The sequence below is a fragment of the Manihot esculenta genome, chromosome 7 (genome assembly GCF_001659605.2).
Source record: "Manihot esculenta cultivar AM560-2 chromosome 7, M.esculenta_v8, whole genome shotgun sequence".
In the NCBI taxonomy this organism is placed as follows: domain Eukaryota; kingdom Viridiplantae; phylum Streptophyta; class Magnoliopsida; order Malpighiales; family Euphorbiaceae; genus Manihot; species Manihot esculenta.
Window position 1 is genome coordinate 5732485 of NC_035167.2, and position 19698 is coordinate 5752182.

The 19698-nt window shown below is 30.3% G+C and overlaps 3 protein-coding genes and 1 non-coding gene across 5 annotated transcripts; 3 read left to right on the forward strand and 1 right to left on the reverse strand.

Moving 5' to 3' along the window:
• The first annotated feature begins 1282 nt into the window (after positions 1-1282).
• Positions 1283-2602, forward strand: LOC110618912 (putative F-box protein At2g33200). Its single transcript, XM_021762184.2, is given in 3 exon segments — positions 1283-2261; positions 2264-2523; positions 2525-2602. Coding segments are annotated over 3 exon segments (1317 nt in total).
• Positions 2603-4412: 1810 nt separating this feature from the next.
• TRNAV-AAC lies at positions 4413-4486 on the forward strand. Its single transcript has one exon. It is a non-coding gene; the product is annotated as a tRNA-Val (tRNA).
• Positions 4487-4776: 290 nt separating this feature from the next.
• On the forward strand, positions 4777-7107 carry LOC110618869. The gene is made up of 3 exons (XM_021762141.2): positions 4777-4961; positions 5038-5394; positions 6136-7107. The coding sequence occupies exons 1-3, from the start codon at positions 4836-4838 to the stop codon at positions 6976-6978; spliced, it is 1326 nt and encodes a 441-aa protein (XP_021617833.1). The 5' UTR covers positions 4777-4835; the 3' UTR covers positions 6979-7107.
• Positions 7108-7326: 219 nt separating this feature from the next.
• On the reverse strand, positions 7327-11011 carry LOC110618870 (malate dehydrogenase, glyoxysomal). 2 transcript variants are annotated; one of them, XM_043958352.1, is made up of 10 exons: positions 10943-11011; positions 10547-10620; positions 9939-10154; positions 9234-9548; positions 8983-9072; positions 8777-8860; positions 8033-8068; positions 7817-7906; positions 7637-7731; positions 7327-7538 (listed from the first exon to the last, which is right to left on the reverse strand). In XM_043958352.1, the coding sequence occupies exons 2-10, from the start codon at positions 10616-10618 to the stop codon at positions 7466-7468; spliced, it is 1071 nt and encodes a 356-aa protein (XP_043814287.1). In that variant the 5' UTR covers positions 10619-10620; positions 10943-11011; the 3' UTR covers positions 7327-7465. The 2 variants fall into 2 exon arrangements, with proteins under 2 accessions (XP_043814287.1, XP_021617834.1); XM_021762142.2 differs by having other exon boundaries at positions 10547-10988.
• Between the last annotated feature and the right edge of the window lie 8687 nt (positions 11012-19698).

Below are 19698 nucleotides of genomic sequence, written 5' to 3' on the forward strand. Positions count from 1 at the left end.
CCTCAGTTTTTCTCTACTCTCTTAGCTAACTAGTTTATTCTAAATTCTAATTAAGGATACACATTCAGTTGAATTGCTCAAGAAAAATTGAAAAAAAAAAAGAAAACTTAATTCATTAATTATTTATTTAGGAAATATTTCCGTAAAAATTATTTTTTAATAAAATAATTTTTAAAAAAAGAGAAAATTATTTTTTTAAAATGATTTAATTTTTTTTTAAAAAATATTTTTTATAAAAAAATTCTAATGACTAACTGTTAATTTATGTTTGAATTAGGATAAAAGTAAGCAATAATTTTTTTTTTTTACCTTATACGTAATTTACGCTCATGTTGGACTATAAGAAATCTTATTAAAAAATGTATTCTGATAATAATTTTTTAAATGATAAATTTTAATATAAAATCAAAATATTTATAAATTTAACGGATTACCCTATTAATTAAAGGTAAAATACTTCTAGTAAATTCAATTCACTTAAAAAAAAATATTAGAATTATTCATTTTAATATTTATTAATTTATTATTTTTTATTTTGTTTCTATTTTTTTAATTTTATTCTTATAAACATTGAGTTTTGTTGCATTTACTTAATTTGACTTATTTCAATAATTAAAGACATGCAATTCATCTCAGAATTTTCATTTTATATTTCTGAATTAAAAAAAAAAAATTATTCGTTGGTTTGGCACAATGCTCATGATTTTGAATGAATATGCTTTCTTATTTTTTGAAATAAAAATATGCTTTCTTATTAAAGAGGAAAAAATCTATAAAATTATTTATGCTTGTTTTGCGGATTGTCCGGAAACTATTGAGGAAGCAAAGCCCATGTAAATGAAATTAATTCAAGGGCATATCTCCAATTCCCTGTCAACTTAAACGACGTCATTTCTACTTGATCAATTAGTGGATTTTGAGAACGGGTAGAATTATAGGGAGAAATGATTCGGTCCAGTAGGAATTATTAGTTAGTTAAACGTCATCGTATTATAGAGGTCCATTCCTCGTACTTCCCGAACACTCACTTCTGTTAAGGAAAGGATTATACAAATCCTTAACAGAATAGGAAATCAAGTCTCAGTTCAATAGGAATTATTAGTTAGTTAAACGTCATCGTATTATAGAGGTCCATTCCTCGTACTTCCCGAACACTCACTCCTGTTAAGGAAAGGATTATACAAATCCTTAACAGAATAGGAAATAAAGTCTCAGTTCAATCTCTATATATAGATATTTTGATATGATTAAGGAATCCAAGCTTTCAAGTAGTTCTTCAACAATGGCGAACAAAAGAAGTCCCTCTTCTGCTTCTGCTACCATGTTCGAGTTTCCAAGTAATGGCTCCAAAAGAAGATCTTCTTTTCTCGAGGATTCTTTCACTTCTAAGCCAGATTGGTCTCAGCTTCACTCTGAACTTCTGGAACTCATACTTTCAAAGTTATCTTTAGTCCAAATCATCCGCTTCAAGGCCGTTTGTTCTACTTGGCGTTCCATTGCAGAATCCTACGTCTCTTCTTCGTGTTATGCTCCGTTCCCTCAAACGCCATGGCTGTTGGTCCCTCCGAACCAAGAAGATGATACTGATAGTCTTTGCTTCTTTAGTCTCGAGGACAAGAAGGTGTATCAGATCAAGAATATGGGGAACCAGTTTGGTTGTGATGTTTGGTGTGTTGGGTCGTCTCATGGGTGGCTTTTGATTTTGGATGATGAAGCAAATCCTTTCCTCTTTAATCCCTTTTCTCAAGTTCGAATTCAACTGCCTACGTTGGCGAGTTTCATGTTTGAAGTTAACAGATCTTATTTTATCCAGGAGCTGCGGAAGTTTTTTATTACCAAAGCTGTCTTGTTGTCGGATCCATCCCGTGACAAAAACTATGGTGTTGTAGTAATTTTTGGTTATCGTTCAAGGCTTGCTTTCTGTGCAAAAAAAGGTTCATGTTGGACAGTTCTTAATGGTGCATCTCAGGGGTACAGCGATATCATATGCAGTAATGATATTGTCTATGCATTAACCTTGGATAATTCCATTGAAGTTTGGGATTTTCATGCTTGTTTGCCAAGAAAGAGAAGGGAAATCCACCCTTTAATCCCAAAACATATGGTGGAAGCCACAGAATCGTTCAGAGGTTCACATTCTAGCCAGAGTTACTTGGTGGAATCATCCGGCGATCTTTTGCTGGTAATGAGGTATGTGGGGAATTTTGTTAATCAAGAAGGTGAGCCTGTTGATGAGACATATCTTCTTAGCGATGAAGACACTAGCCATTAGTCTGCCCATATCAGACATTGATGTTTCATGTTTACAAGCTGGATTACAGTGAACAGAAATGGGTGGAAGTAGACAATTTGAAGAATGAGGCGCTGTTTCTTGGAGGTAACCACTCAATGTCGCTGTCAGCTCAAGAATTTTCAGGATTTGAAAGTAACTCTATTTACTTTACAGATGATAATTGGAACCAGATGAATGGAGATTACTTGTATGGAGGCCATGATTTTGGCAAGTTCAGTCTGGAAGATAAGACTCTTGAGGCCATTTTATGATTGTGATTTAGGGAGGATTGATCCACCACCGTTTTGGATAGTTCCAAATCCATGGTGAGAAAAATATATATGATGTAGGAGAGCACATTGAGCAAACTTGTTATTTAGTTCCTGATATATATAGATAAAAAATTGCACCGGTATCCAGATTTTATTCGGCAATATTAATTATTATAGTATACTAATAATCAGTATATTAATTTTAATAATAAAAAATTGTTCAAATAACAGTTAATCAAATATTATAAATAATCTTTTTTTATAATACATTCTCTAACGGCTAAATATTAAATATTAATTTCAAAATTATTTCTGAATAGAGCTAAAGTCTTCCTTTAAGTTCAGTGTTTGTGGTAATTGAACTGGGATTTTCTTCTGTATTGTGCATGATTCTACAAGGATAGCTAGGGAACTGCAATGTTTCATGTGCAAATCATCCACATGATACATTCCAATCATTACACTGAATTTTTTTGGTATATATAGTGCATGAAAAATTATTATATAAAATATTGGCAAAATTTCTAAAAATTTAACACATGAATAATTTTATAAAATAACAAAAGTGCTATTAGACCTTAACATGAGAAGTAAGTAAAGCACTAATATATTATAATTGTCTTGCGAGACCTTTTTAGACCTTAACCTAATCTATATGATGCATTTTCATTAATTTTGCATACACTTTGAAAGGTAAGCTGCATTCACATTCTAACTTATTTAAATCATAATTTTTCATCAATCGGATTCAATTTTATTATTAAATACTGTTAAATTTAAAATAATAAAATAAAAATAAAAACATAAAGAAGATTTACATGAATTGTAATTTAGAAACCCATCAATTTTAACACTTCCCTTAATAAAATTTTATGTAAAGTCAGAAAACTTTCTCATAACAGCTTCCAACCAACAACTCACAAGCACATTTAAAACTACTCGCACAAAAACACTTACACAAAATACCAAAATATAAAATAATTTTTAAAATTGTAATTTTCTCTTCAAAGATAATATTGACAAAAAAATATCAATACAAAACTTTTCTCTAAAAGTAATATTGGCGAGAAAATATCAATACAAAATAATTTATAGATCAAACACAAAAGTAGATGTGAACAATATCTATAATCGGTATCGATGAATAATACTCATGCACAGTCTCCAAACAAAAAATCTCAAAAAATTAAAAGTTTTGATATCATGTTATATTTAGAATAATAAATGAGAGAGAAACTAATAATACAATAAAATTTAGTGGTTCGGTTATAAGAGTCTACGTCCATGAATACAAAATCTGAAAAGTTACATCTAGATTATCTTACTAATACAAAGGGTTTCTTATTTATAACAGAAGATTCAAAATATATATAGTACGAAGAATGTTTCGACTATAATAGAAATATATTAAATCACATAATCATAGAAATATATAGATATAATTATTTTACTTATTTAGAAATATAAATTTATATTAAATAGTTTCATGTTTTCTTAATTGTAGTTTGAAATTTCATCAATTTTAATAAATGCGAAAAATATTTTATATATGAAAAATTATGGACACAATTAGACACTTGATAAAAAAAAAAAAATACAGATACCATATCGCAGCAAACTCTTTTTTGTACATTTGATTCCAATTAAGATCAAATTAAAATTTTATTGGGTAAAAGAGAAGTTTTAATATCAATAAGTTAAAACCTATAATTTTTAAAATTCCTTTATGATATTATAGAATTTTTTTGTTAATAAATTTTATTTTTTAAATTAAAATTAGGTAATAAAAAATAAATTATTTTATTAAAAATATTTTCTATTAAATATATTTTCTGTCAAAATAAATCAAGTATTTCTCTTTACACAACGGTGTCGTGGTGTAGTTGGTTATCACGTCAGTCTAACACACTGAAGGTCTCCGGTTCGAGTCCGCTCGACGCCAATTTCCTTTACCATTTTAATTATTAGTTCTCTTCGTAAAACGACACCGTACCCTCGCCCGATTAAGGCGCTAATACTCTGCAGAAAGAAAATGCTTCCATGTCATCACCAAGAACCTCCCTTAAAAACTCCAACAAATCATAACCAATAATCTTCATCCTCAACATCAATTCCTCAGTTTTTCTCTCCTCTCATTCGTTCAACGATGCCACGTCATAGCCACCTAGATCCCCCACCATTTCATCCAGATTCAGAACTCTTGCCTTTATATAAACGCCAGAAACAAAATCTCAATTAAAATATTAATTCGTTAAACCAAATCTCATCCAGTTCATTGCTTTCACCACGCGATGGCTCCTAAGGTGTGGCTTTGTTCCATGACCTTGATCATCCTCATAGTTACGACAACGCCCTACACCGCTGCTCTTCTCTCCTCACCGGATGCCAGTTCTCCTCCGTATCCTAAAGCCATATTCGTGAGTACTCGTAACTTGCGAATTTTGATGAGATTTTCTACTGTATTTGTTGTTATTTGATAGCGATTTGGTGCAGGATTTGAAGGAGGCGATTGTGAAGGGGCTAGGTTTCCAGGCGGATGATTTTAAGATTTCAGGATTTGATATTAGAGATGCGTTGGTGGGCCGGTCGGTAGCGTATGAATTCGACGTTGAAATAGATAATCAAGTAATGCCGTTTAAGTTGTTGGAGGATGTTAATCAATGGGAGTATGTGGATTTGCCGATGTTTAGAGTTGAGGAAGGTGGATCGGTTAGGTCTGGTGATGAGAATGGGTTAGTGAAGCACAGTGGAAAGCAGGATAATGGATTGCCTGTTCTGGCTCCGTTTCAGCTTGCTGGGCCCATGGAGATCTGGATTCAGGATGCTAAGGATATGCGCATCTCCTTGCCGGTATTTATTTGTCTGTAACTAAATTTTTATTCTTAATTTTATTTTGTTTAGTTTGGAAATGTTTGCATTGGTTGTATACTTTGATTGGGTTCCTTAGTAGCTTTTTTTTTTCCTTCCGTTTTTCACAAGTATGACCTCACATATGCCTGAGATATGTGATAGGCTGGTTCACTTGTTTCCTTCAATCAACTTAGGGATGATGATATAATGGGGAGAATAAGGACAGGATTAGACGGGTATGAACATATATGCTTGACTGAAGTTTCATGTTAAGACTTCATTGACATCTATATATAAATGTTAGTATTTAGTGCAATGGTAGAAGCTTGGATTTGCAACCAATTTATTGCAATTTCAGGGCTTCAAATTAGACGCTTCTTAAAGAAAAAACAATGTTTAAGGATGTGATCCTTCAACCATTTAACTTTCCATGTTAAAGCAATTTAAGATGAGCTTTATTGATCTCAAAATTTCCATTGTAATGATAGTTTGGGATCACAACTGGATTGTATTGACATTGAAATTTGCATTATAGAGCTGTTATTTATTTATTTGGTGAGGCAATTGATGCAGTATGATGTTTTGGACTTGGATTCCCATTAATTTACCAGTCCTAGAACTATGCATGAGTTTATCAATTTTGCCTGGGTTCTTTATTGCACGTACTTAAATCTGCATGTTCATGTGAAAACGCTTCTGTTAACTACAGTATGTATCTAATGAATTGTGGTTATTCTGCAGCATGACGTGGATGCTGGTGTATTAAAGAAAGTAATATTGGCAGATGGTGTTGTGGTCACGGTTAAGGGTGCTAGATCAGTTAGCCTACGCCATCCAGTTAATCTCCCATTGCCCCTCAACCGAAGTCAAAATGGTTTTGCCTCTGGTCTTCTGGCCCTTGCTGAACAGCTTCGCAGTGCTTCTCGCACCCAAGGAGCTCCACCCTTATCTCTTCGCATTGTTGGCCCTACCTCCCTCACGTCCCCATCTCCATCTCCATCTCCATCATTTTCATCATCATCTCCTTCCAATAGCAGACTCAAGCTAAAACGCCTTGCCCCAGGACTGGTGGAGTTATCGTCATTTGCAAAATCACAGCCAACTGATTCTCTCTCCCCTCTTGATTTGGAAGAAGACGCAACTGTCCTAACTCCTAAACGTTTCACTACAATGTGGCCTCTTGCTTCTGTAAATGGCTCAAATGCGAGTTTGCTGGGTTTTGAGAAATTGCTGGCTTCCGTGTTGGGTCCCAAGGCAAACAAGGACGGTTCCTTTAGGTTGTTAAAGGCAGATGTGTCAGCCCAGACATTTGTGAAGATAGGATTTGGGGTTGAAAAGAAGTTGAAAGACGAGGACGGGTTCGATTTGCAGGGTTTTCCTGAGTGGAGGACAAAACCTGCGTCGGTCAGGATGCATTTTGAGGTTCTGGCTAAGGTTGATGGTGAAAAGGTTGTTCCAGAGAGGGTGGTGCAGATTAATCCTGTGGTTGTGGAAGATACTGTGGCGTTGAATGTTCTTTTGGGCAATGTGACCATGTCTAAGATGCCTGTTGTTCATGTACCCTCGAACCCCATGACCTTGTAAATGGTTTTGAGGAAAGATAACTTTTGCGCTACTTATCAAAGAGTGTAAATATTCGAGCTAGAAAGAATGGATGTAAATTGTAAAGCAATTGTGCAAGAAATTATAGAAGTTAAGAATATTTTTACTTCACCATTGCCAAACTATTATGTAGTGAGGACACTCCGGTGACTAGTGCCGATGGAGGACATAAAATTGAATTTGGTTGGTGTGGATTAAGATTGTGCCTTCTGCAGGCTCTTTTATGGTCCTTTATGCCTATGGTAAGACAGCAAATCATCAGCCTCACATCTCGTTATTATGCTGAAAAAAGGGGATAAAAATGACAGAAAACTTTGGTTGGTCTCTAGATCGGCTAAAACTTATTGGAATGGTTCATTTTGAAAAAGGTCTGGTTACAAAGAGGATTGCGCATTTTGAAACAAAGCTGCACAATTCCCTACAACGCACTGGACGAATTTACATGATAAGATTTCCCTTGAAAATGAAACTATTTCCTGATAAAGGAAACTCCTTTCTGAATGCTTGCCTCCAACTCTTTCTTCGCCTTTTCCAATCCAATTCTGTTAGGAGTTACAAGGTAGAACAGAGGTAGTTATTTGCTAATGCTTCTTTACCAACAAACTTATCACTCTGGATTTGTTATGGTTTAAATTCGTACCTCTCATACTCGTTCAGGGGACCAAGTTGATAGACTTCCTCAGCTCCATTACGACCAAGTCGTACCTTAGTTGCGAAGAAAGGGAGTTCTGTCACCTGTTACAGACAATATGCTATATTTTTTAAAATGTCCATGTATAGATCCTCATGAAGCTCATGAGTAAGGGGCTTGAAAGCTCACCTCAGAAGCTACAAATGAGCATTCCACGACACCAGCATCTCCTCTCAAGCCACGAAGGCATGCGTCTGCAAATTTAACAGCTGCATATGCCTGTATTTATCATGTAAGGCTTTTCTTTATTTTCTTCAACATGTTCACGAAGTAAAAGTTTCCCAAATCAATTATTTCAAGAAGGGTTACAAATTGGGGAAAGAAAAGGAAATAAAATGGACGAACCATTGAGAGTGTTGCAGAGCCAGTCCCAGCTTTTGCCTGCAAATAAAATGTAAAAACTTAAAACTCCAATATAATTTGAATACCAAGTATATTAGAAGGGAATAAAAGTTGGCAAATACTATAAGAAGTTCCTGTAACATACGCACTCGTGGATTAGGAGTTGCACAACTAGGATGTATTGGGAAACAGAACTCATAAATAGGAGATTCTAGACCAAAAACGTAATGAAAGATTGTAATAAAGCAATCTCAACAATGTTTAGCCTTCACATGTGGCATCATCTCAGAAAATATTGTAAGATAGAGAATTTACTAGCAAGATTTCTAACAGTTCTAGATAAGCTTAAAACTCTGCCACAAGCAAACTTGCCCCAGATGAAGTGAGATAAAAATATTCCCCCATAGGAAATCAGGATTCTTTCTTTCAAAGTTACTAATTACTCTCAATGTCTGGGAATAATATATTAAATATATAACAACAATTTCTCATCATTATTCTTAAAAAAGTCCCTTCATAACCTTCTGTCTTGTTTTATATTATTATTATTTTAATGCTTACTGCAGTCTGCTAGTAATATTATTGATAATTGAAAAATATTGACGGAGGCATGAGTCTAAAACAAATTGAGCAATTAATTATAGGCTGAATATGATTTGAGAAATTCTTTGGCCGACTTAAAACTCTATACCTTTGTGCAAAATCAACAGAAGGTAAGTAAGGAAATATCCCATGTTTCAAGCCTACCTGAACAACCTCCGTTCCACCATCTTGAATACGATTAGTGAGGTATTCAGTTTCTTCTGGTGTGAAGGAGCAGGGAGGCTTAACCTGCAAAAAGCTCATCAAAGTTCATTGCTTCTGTAAACAATGCACTGAATTTGTGCAACTAATCAGACAGTAAGAGTTTAAAGATCTAATTGATGTGAAATTTGGCAAATAATCTACTGCACCTGCGACAAAAGGGGTAAAATTGTAACTCCTGCATGACCTCCAACAACAGGAACATCAACTTCCCTAGGATCAAGTCCCAGAACTTCTGCCTGAAATCATGAAACAGAATTCAGAAAGCTTCTGAACACAATTGACAGAAAGCAGAAAAAAAATATAACATCCATCTTGGAGCTCTTCCAGCAACTATTCAGTTGTGTAAGTAGTTTTTCTATACAAATATTGATAGGCAGTCCCAGTTTTCAATACATACCACGAACGTGTTCGCTCTCACAACATCAAGCATTGTAACTCCCAAAAGTCGCTTTGGATCATACATCCCAGCTTTCTTGAAAACCTCAGCAGCAATTGGGACTGTAGAATTAACAGGATTACTGATCAAATTGACAACTGCTTTCGGGCAGCACTTTGCAATTCCTTCACAAAGAGTTCTGACAATCCCAGCATTGATTTTGAAAAGATCATCCCTAGTCATTCCAGGCTTCCTTGGCACACCAGCAGGTATAATTACAAGATCCATGCCTGTAAGAGCATTCTCAAGCTGTGGCTGTCCTAGGAAACCACGAACCTGGTAACCGAAGAGAACAATTACTGTAAAATGGTGTACAGTCTATGCCCCATAGACATTGAATTTCAAGAAGGGAAAAAGATAAAAGTATTCAAAAAAAAAAGAAAACTGCTTGGAAAAAGTTGTTTTGTTATTTCACTGTTTATGGCGAAAACAGGTCTGTAATTGATTTTTAATTCTTATGGCTAAATAATTCTTTTTTTTTATTCAGAAAAAAATCACAAATGAACTTCAGCATTTATTTTTGAAAACAAAAATACCAACCAAAAATTTAATATAGTTCGAATAATTCCACTTGACTTCCTAAATTACCAGCAAATGAATCTAAATTTTCAGAGGAATAATTCAATTTCAAGTACCAAAAATCAATTAATGGGAAATAATAATTACCACAGCACCAGTGTCCATGTGGCTAATGTCAGCAGTAACACCAGGAGTATTCACAACATCATAAAGATGAAGAACTGAAACCAAAGGGTTCATCTTCATCAGCATTGCAAGAGGTTGGCCAATGCCTCCAGCAGCACCCAAAATAGCCACTTTGAATCCAGGTGCCCCTCCTTTAGCCCGGCAATCACCTCTCTTCACAATAGAACTTCCCTCCATCTATCCAACAAGCCACAGTCCACTCAACAATTACAACAAATAAAAAAATAAAAAAAATTACTATTTAGTCCTTTATATTTTAAAAAATCTCATTAGTTAGTCATTCAGTTTTCAAAAATACTCTTGCTCAGCATCAATCAATCCTTACATATTCACTTTAAATTTCAATGGGAGAAACAAAACTGGACCAAACATGAACAATTTTATCAGACCCAGAGGAAGCTGGTGCAGAAACTTATGTTATGTAAACCAATTCCAGTTAAAGATAAAATTAACAATTTTAGGTTTTTGTCCAATACCCAGAAAGAAAATCATTAAAAACACAAAACTGCAAGATACCATTCCTCAATCCTCACAGCGTACAATACTCAAACAAGTAAAAGGAGAGAAACCTGGAAATTGGGAGGGAGGAGATGAGCTGATATCCTTGCAATCCTTTGGGTTGCCTCTGCAGAAGACTCCATTGCTATGTGTTATGACAGAGAGAGAGAAGTTAATGGTGGTATCACAAACTACAAGCAAGAAAATAGAAAATAAAGTATTTAAAGGCAGAAGAAAATGAAGAGATAAATGTGAAAATTAAAATATGGGGAGTGGGAAGCAAGAAGTTGACATTTTTGTTTTAATTCTCAATCAAAATTTAATGGAAAATTTTTTAATTTTCTTTTTTGTGGAAACAAGTTCTTGAACCCTTATCCCCATCTGAATTATTGAATTGTTGTGGCTCTCATATTTTCTTCGCAAAATGAAATCTGTTATTTTTCTGCTATTTTCTTTCCATTTCTCACTTTTCTTTTGGGGTGTCTCTTTCCTGATCAATCCATAATCTCAGATGGCTGTTGATTTGGGTGGTAGAAGGTGTCATTTCTGCACAAGACAAGAGACTTGAAGGTATGCTGTTTAGATGCAAATCTTTTCACAGGCCCAAGACTCCTAGCCCAATGAGATGTAGGCTCCCATTAATTCATGGTCATGGCCTGCCATTGAAAATTGAAGTATTCAACTACGAAGTGTTTGGGCCTGGGATTTTGCTTTTGCAGAGATGGTTATCAAAGCCACTAAAAATTCAAATGATATCCATTAATAAATAAAAAATTTTGTGATTATAAGTAAAATAAGAATATGTTAAATTATATCGATAATTTTTTATAAAAACTCAGTCAACTGAGAAGAGAGTAAGTTTTGGTAATGCAATGAGTAGGGATGAGCAGTATTCGATTCAAATCAAAAAAATCGATCGAATCGAATTAATTTGAAACTTTGGTTCGGTTTTTTATTCATCTCAGATGGTTTCGGTTTTTAATTTTAGAAATTTTTATTATTTCAGTTCGATTTGATTTTGATAAAAAAAATTAAAAAAATCAAACCGAACCAATTAGTGATAATAATATATTATTTTCAATAATATAGAGAAATTAAATTATATTAAAATTAAAATATTTTAATTAAATTTTAAAATACTAAAAATAAAATGTAAAAATAAAAAATTTATTAAAAATTAAAACTGATTAAATCGAATCGAATCAGACTGGTTCAGTTTGATTTGATTTCTAATCAGAATCGATTCGGTTTGATTTTCATAAATACTAAAATTTTAATTTTCAATTTATTCGATTCGCTTCAATTTTAAATTAAATCCACCGAATGCTCACACGAGTATTAGAATATTACATTTTTTTATTTGTCAAAACTTTTCGATTTATTAAATTTTTACCGCGTAAGCATAATAACAGCACATCATGTTTTACATCCGTGAGTTTTCCTACACTATTAAAATTTATTATTTTTAATTTAATTATAAGAAAACTTATATGTTGGATTTGAAAATTTTCTAGAAAATAATTGATCTCATTGTAATTAAAAAATTACTTATCAATTGATAAAACCTGCCAGAAAATAATATAGAAGAATCCTTCCCCTTTTCTTCTTTATTATAAATTGAGAAAAATAGAAAAACGAAAACACAATAATTATTTCAGATAATTCATATGGTTGATTCAAAATAAATTAAAATTACTTTAATTATAAAAAAATAATTTTTTTATAGAAACTTTATATTTTCTGTCATAAATTTACATAAAAGATAGTTATTTTTGTGAAAACATTTTACAAAAAATATATTATATCAGAAAAAAACCAAAAACATTATATTTCAAAATTTATAAATACAATTTTTTATAAATTGATATAATCAAGAATTTCATTAAATTAATAACAATTTAATAAATTATTTAATTCTAATAAGAAAAAATTGTAAAGTTTTTATTATTCAAAAAATAAAACATTATTATTAGTTAATAATAATAATTTTATTCTGTTATTCACAAAAATATGCTATATATTTATATTTTTAAAGTCTTTTATATTTCTAGAATAATTTAGTATTTTATAAAATATACTTACGAATAAACATTCATATTGCTATAGAATAGAAGAAAGAATAACAACTTCAGTAGCTGAAACTCTAAGAAATAATAAGTTATCATCAACAAACAGAAAGATTAAAAACCTTAGGGGTGCCTCTGCAAATTCAAAAACTTGAATATACCCATTCAGTGAGGCCCTACCGAGAAGACTTGTGAGTCCTTTATGTGCGTAAGAGAAATAAATAAGGGGATAAATGATCCCTTAACGTAAACATCAAGATGGAGAGAAAGGTCCCACAGGCCTACCATTAACTAAAATTAAGTAGGAGACCGTTTGTTCACACTTCATGAAAACTCAATCCGATGCAAACCCCAGCTGTAGCATAATACCTTCCCAAAACACCTACTCAACCCGATCATAAGTCTTTGTAATATCCAACTTCAACGACAACAAAGGTCGATAGGAAGTGATGACCGCTGGATTTTTTTATCTCGGTCTGGCGCCAGACCTATAACAATGGCTCATTATTTGGAGGCTCTCAAATCTCTCACGTGAACCAGGTTCAGCCCGCTCTACTTTGAGACCAGACTCCATCTAAATTTCTTAATCAGGCCGGCTCAGCTTTTACGGCCCGTCAAATAGATCCTCTCTGAGCTCAGTTTTAATTTTATATTCCGGCCCAGCTCGAAACCAGGAAGGAGAGCGACCTGTCCGTTTTGTGGGACCATCCGCATGCGTACTCGGAGAGAATCAAAAGTTGTTGCTCATGGGGTAAAGGTATGATATTATCGTACGTTCATATCAATATAGCAGAAACAAGTGGCCCAATGATAGACAGTTTGTTATAAGTCACTAGCAGACAAAAAGAAACAGATAAAAGGAGGAGTACCATTTTCTAGTATTAAGTTTTTGCTAAACTGACAGAGTCCTTTTAAAACCTTATTTTCTGGATCTCAAATTATCAGGACGAATCATGAGCCTTTATATAGTGAAATTTTCAAAAGCAGTGTGTGTAATAAGACAACTCGGCACAAAGGCAGACCGAGTCTCATCCACAACATCCATCAATATACCCTTCAAACGATTGATAATAACTTTTGAGACAATTTTAATTAATTTATTATATTAATTTAGGGATTAAATAGTTATTATTTTAAAATTGAAGAGATTAAATAATTATAATTTTAAAATTATAAGATTAATAATTGTTAGTTTGAAATTATATTGCCAAAAACTTTATATTTTGATGGAATGAAAAAAAAAGAAGATATTACAATATGGAGAGAGGTGATGGATTTTTGGATTAAAATTATGAAAAATGTTTTACAGATAAATATTTTTGTATATTTGATGGTGTATTCAAGAAATTTAGTTAATTAGAAATATTTTTTAATAAAAAAATAAGTTATTTTTAAAGATAATAATTTCTAAAAAGAATTCATTTTTTGAATTTAAAAAAATACCAATACTACTAAATTTTCTATAAATAAATTTATTAACATTTTTTTATTTTTTAATATTTTAACCATAAAATGAAAAATGAATTAATTCATAAACAATATTTTTAGGATTTTTTTTTGTTATACAAATTATTTTATGCAAAACAATTATAATTTTAATTATGATATTTAATAAATTAATTTAAAAAAATATTTGGCTTTAATTATATTCTACAAATTCTTCCAATGTACTAAAGCTGAGTGGCCCTCCTATTTTAATTATGAGCTTAGGCAAGGAGGTATGAATATTGACTAAAGGGAATGGTTCACTGAATCTCTTTCTGCTTTGCAACTTTTTCCTTTGCTTCCTCTTATTAGTCAATGCAAAAAAGAATATAATTATAATTTCTATCATATTCATAAATACCTAACCCTCTCATCTTCCATTATTTTCTTGCTAATAATTTCTCCCTTTTTGATTTATCAAGATTTTTCCACCTTCACAAATAAACAAATTTTGCTTTTTCAATTTGCAAACCCCATTAATTTATGTAGAATTTTACAATTTTTTATTAATAATAAATATATATATATATATATATTTTTAATTAACAAAGCTAAAATTAAAAAGATTTAGAAGACCATACGGATATTTGCAAGACTTATAGAGTCATAAAAAAAAATAGATTTCAATTAAAAAAGCGAGTTCAGCGATATAACTTGTTTAATTGTCGGTATAAAAATTAACTTTTTTATAAATATGTTTAAAGATAATCAACTATTCAGGTTTAACGAGACTTTTGATTGCCAAAATACGTTTAGAAAACCTTTTGGGAGTTGAATTTTCCGTTTAATATGACAATCAAGCATTATCACTCTCCAAAATAAACTTGTGCACATTCATCCCTTCCACGAGCTTTATTCCCTCGTACACTGCTCACAGCTCAGCTCCCAAAATGCTAGTAATTTTGAAATGAACAGCGAATCCCTTCAACCATTCTCCCTTATGGTTTCAAATAAGACCTCCTGTTATTGCACTATTAGATTCCTTTCTCCAGGATGCACTATATTGACTTGAAAAACAGTTTCACTGGTGGTGTCCATGCTACCCACACAAGACCAAATGTATTGTACATCAGTGCTCCATGGATCTTCTTCCAGACCCTGTCGTAGTCGTATGCTTGAATTTTAGCCTGTTACACTATATATTGTAGTCCTGCAATAAAGTCTCCAAAGATTACATTATGTTTTCTTTTTCAGAGATTCCAACCCAACATATGATCCCGAGTAAGACATTTCATGTCTGGCCGTTCACATCCAGACTCCTGTCTTGCAAGTCCAATGTGAGCGTCTTGGATGGTTTTATAATGCTCAAAGAAGACAGCCCATTGATTTCTAGGAACCACGCTTTTCTAGACTTTTCTCGCAATAACACAATCCTATAGAGTATGAAAACTTGTCTCGAATCTCTCACGACACTCTTCACATACGGCTGACCCATTTATGTGCCGTCGGAATCTCTGTATTAGTTAATACACAAAAACTCGACTTAAATTGAATAACATACACTTATAAATTTAATCTGGTGATAAATGCGTCTGAGTAAATCTGAGAGATATTAAGTTTCACTTTTCAATTTTCAATTTTCATTTCAAAAAAGAAAGATGAATAATATAGTTTTAATTATTAAGCGAACACAAATTATCTCTAGATTTAATTATTATAATTTTATATAAAAGCATAAAAATTCAATAATTATATTAATCTTTTTGTAAGTCTAACTATTAATATTTAATTTGATTTGATTTATTAAATGTAGAACTGTAAAATTTAAATTACTGAATTTTATTTAATTAAATTAAATATTTATTTATTGAATGAATAAATATATTTTTTTAATAGAATAATTTTAGTGTTATATATCATGATGCTCTATAATGGAGATGATAAGTTGGGCTGAGCATTCGGTCAGTTCGGTTCAAAATCGAATTGAATTGAATAAATTGAAAATTGAAATTTATAGTGTTTATGAAAATCAAACTGAATCGATTTTAGTCAGAAATCGAATCGAACTGAATCGGTCTGATTCGGTTCGATTCGGTTTGATTGGTTTCGATTTTTAATAATTTTTTTATTTTTTACACTTTATTTTTAATATTTTAAAATTTAATTAAAATATTTTAATCTTAATATGATTTAATTTCTTTATATTATTGAAAAAAACATATTATTATCACTAATTGGTTCGATTCGGTTTTTTCAGTTTTTTTATCAAAATCGAACCGAACTGAAATAATCGAAATTTCTGAAATTAAAAATCAAATCAAACTGAAATATATAAAAATTCGAATTAAATTTTTAAATCGATTCGATTTGATTAATTTTTTTAATTTAAATCAAATACTGTTTACCCAGACAAAGTAGTTAATTTTGTATGATTGAATAATGAAAGAGCATAGAATCAAGTTGGTAGATGCTTCTTTCAAAAAAGTTAAGATATCTTAATAATTTAAATTATTTGCATACTTTTTCTTCAACACAATTTCTTAGCAATTTTCTATCCTTTGAAATATCTCTACTTTTTCATTGTCATAATCATATTATTTTTCAATGATTATTCCTTTTTTATTATAAAAATATGTGTAATTAAACTTTTGTACTTTATTCAATATTAAATTAATTTAATTCATTTTTTCGAATTAATTAAATATTTATATTTTTATTAATGGATAAATAAGTTTTAATTTAATATAATATTACTTTATTAATAACAATATACTATTTTTAATTTAAAATATAAAAAATTAATATTTTAATTAAAATAATAATTAAAAATAGATAAAAAATAATAAATAATTTTAAAAATAAATTTTATTTAAAATTATATCAATCATGCATATTTAATCCTTAATAAAATTATAAAAACTTAATTAATTAAAAAAATAAATTAAATTTATTTGACATTTAAATAAAAATATAAAAATTTTATTCGAATTATTTTCTTCGCACTCAAAGAACTTGAAATCTTAATGAGGATACCAATATTGGCTTTATCACCCTTCTTGCAAAATAATATATTAAATTTTTGTAGCTGTTTCGTTTGAGATCATTTATTTTATGAGAAAAAATTAAATAATTTTTTTTAAATTATATATAATTTTAATTTTTAAAAAAAATTATTTTGTATTTAAAAATAATTAAACTTTTTATTATGAATAAAAAATAAAAAAATTAATTAAATTAAATTATAATAAAATCTATTTATAAAAAAAATAATTACAAAACATCAAACAGATATTTATATATATATAATAATTTAAATGAAATTACAACTAAGGATTTCAAAGTTAGCAATGATTTCTTTTTATTTTTCAAGAGAAAATTTGTCCCATTTCTTCTTTCTTTTATTGTTTTTAACTATGATTGAAGAGTAGGATAAAATTTGAAATTTCTCAAATTTATTTAAATATATTTATTATAAAATAAATTTATAAGTGTTTGAATTTTTAAAATTATAAAAATAAAAAAATTCAAGATGATAAATCATAAAGAGTAGAGTAAAACTTGAAATCTCTCAAATTTATTTAAATATATTTATCACTAAATTTATAAGTGCTTGAATTTTTAAAATTATAAAAGTAAAAAAATTCAAGATGATAAATCTATGCCACATATATAATAATTTTTAAATATTCGTATTGTGTAAATAATTTTGTGAGGTTGTTTTTAAGGTTCCAATTAGGGGTGAGCATTTGGTCGATTCGATTTAAAATTAAATCGAACCGAATAAATCAAAAACTGAAATTTTAGTGTTTATAAAAACCGAACCGAATAGATTTTGGTCAGAAACCGAATCGAACCGAACCGGTCTGATTCGGTTTGATTCGGTTTGATTCAGTTCGATTTGATTGGTTTCGATTTTTAATAATTTTTTTATTTTTTACACTTTATTTTTAATATTTTAAAATTTAATTAAAATATTTTAATTTTAATATGATTTAATTTCTCTATATTATTAAAAAAAATATATTATTATCACTAATCGGTTCTGTTCGGTTTTTTCGATTTTTTCTGATTAAAACCGAACCGAACCGAAATAATCAAAATTTCTGAAATTAAAAACCGAACCGAACCAAAATATATAAAAAACCGAACTAAATTTTTAAATCGATTCGGTTCGATTAATTTTTTCGATTTGAACAGAATACTGCTCACCGCTAGTTCCAATTAAGAAAGATGGATATTATTTTTTATTAATTAAAAATAAATTTTATTTGAAAATATTGTAAATATATTTAATTATTTTAAATTTATCAAATTGATGTACAGAACATACTTTTAGTGAAAAATTAATTTTAAATATATAAAAAAGAAAATGGAAAGATAAATTTCAAGACATTAGTTGGAGCCCACACAGTAATGAGTCCTTCAGCCATTGACTACCAAAAGAACGTAGGAAAAAAGAAAGTTAAAATTATTAAAATTTTATTTTTATTTCAATAAAATTAATATTATCAAGTTGTCATTGAATTTTAACTAAAGTCCAATATACTAATTAAGAAAATCAAAGATATTGTCTAATTGAATAAGCGACTTGCAATACAATTATAAAAAATAAAAAAAAAGGAAAAAGGAAAAATGATGAGTTACCTTTTTCCATAGAATAATTGAAGTGCGTCACTTTCCTGGAAGAGCAAATGACAGCAACTGACTCCTACTTTCTCTCTTTCTCTCTGCCTCTGGTGTGACACCTTTGACCAAGAAATATATGCGAAAACGACAATTTCTTCTACTATAAAAAATAATTCTAACAATATCCCAAAAAAAATTAATAATAATAATAATATTTAAAAATTAAATAGAAAAAATTACTTTTTAATCTCTTAATTTTAATGTAATTAACACTTCTGTCTCTTTATTTTAACGACCCAACATTTAAGTCCCTCATTTTCTCTTCCGTTCAAATTCATAGTCCTTCCGTTCAAATTCGTAGTCTTTCCGTTTAAATTCGTAGTCTTTCCATCCATTTAAACCGTTTGGTAAAAAGTTAAAGGTGAAGTGATAATTTTTTCTAAAAATACCCTTCTCTCAATGTGAAATCCCTATGAGTTATGGTGAAGGAGAAGAAGAAGAATAAGAAGTTGCAGAAAGTGTAGGAAGAAGAAGAAGAAGAAGAAGAAGAAGAAGAAGAAGTTGCAGAAATGGTAGGAAGAAGAAGAAAGAAGAAGAAGTTGCAGAAATGGTAGGAAGAAGAAGAAGAAAGAAGAAGAAGAAAAAGTTACAGAAATGGTAGAAAGAAGAAGAAGAAGAGGCATTTAGGTTTGGGTTTTGTGATTTTGAAATAGCGGAATTTTTAGTAAGAGTTAATTTTGTCAATTCACGTATCTCAAACGACTATTTTGGACGGAAAGACTACGAATTTGGATAAAAAAGAAAGTGAGAGACTTAAGTGTTGGGTCGCCAAAATAGAGGGATAGAAATATTAATAACGTTAAATCTCAGAAACTAAAAAATAATTTTCTCAATTAAATAATAAATATTTTAAGCATAAAATTATATAATCACGTATATAAAGAGATTAATTAAAAAAAATATTATATTTTTTTAAATAGTATGAAAATTCTGAAAAATTTATCTTTAGAGCTACGGCCGTAATGCTGTTGGCCTAGTTAGTTTTTACAATTCAGTCACGTAACCGACTGCTCTATTTAATGAATTTCATAAAATGCAGACAGAAG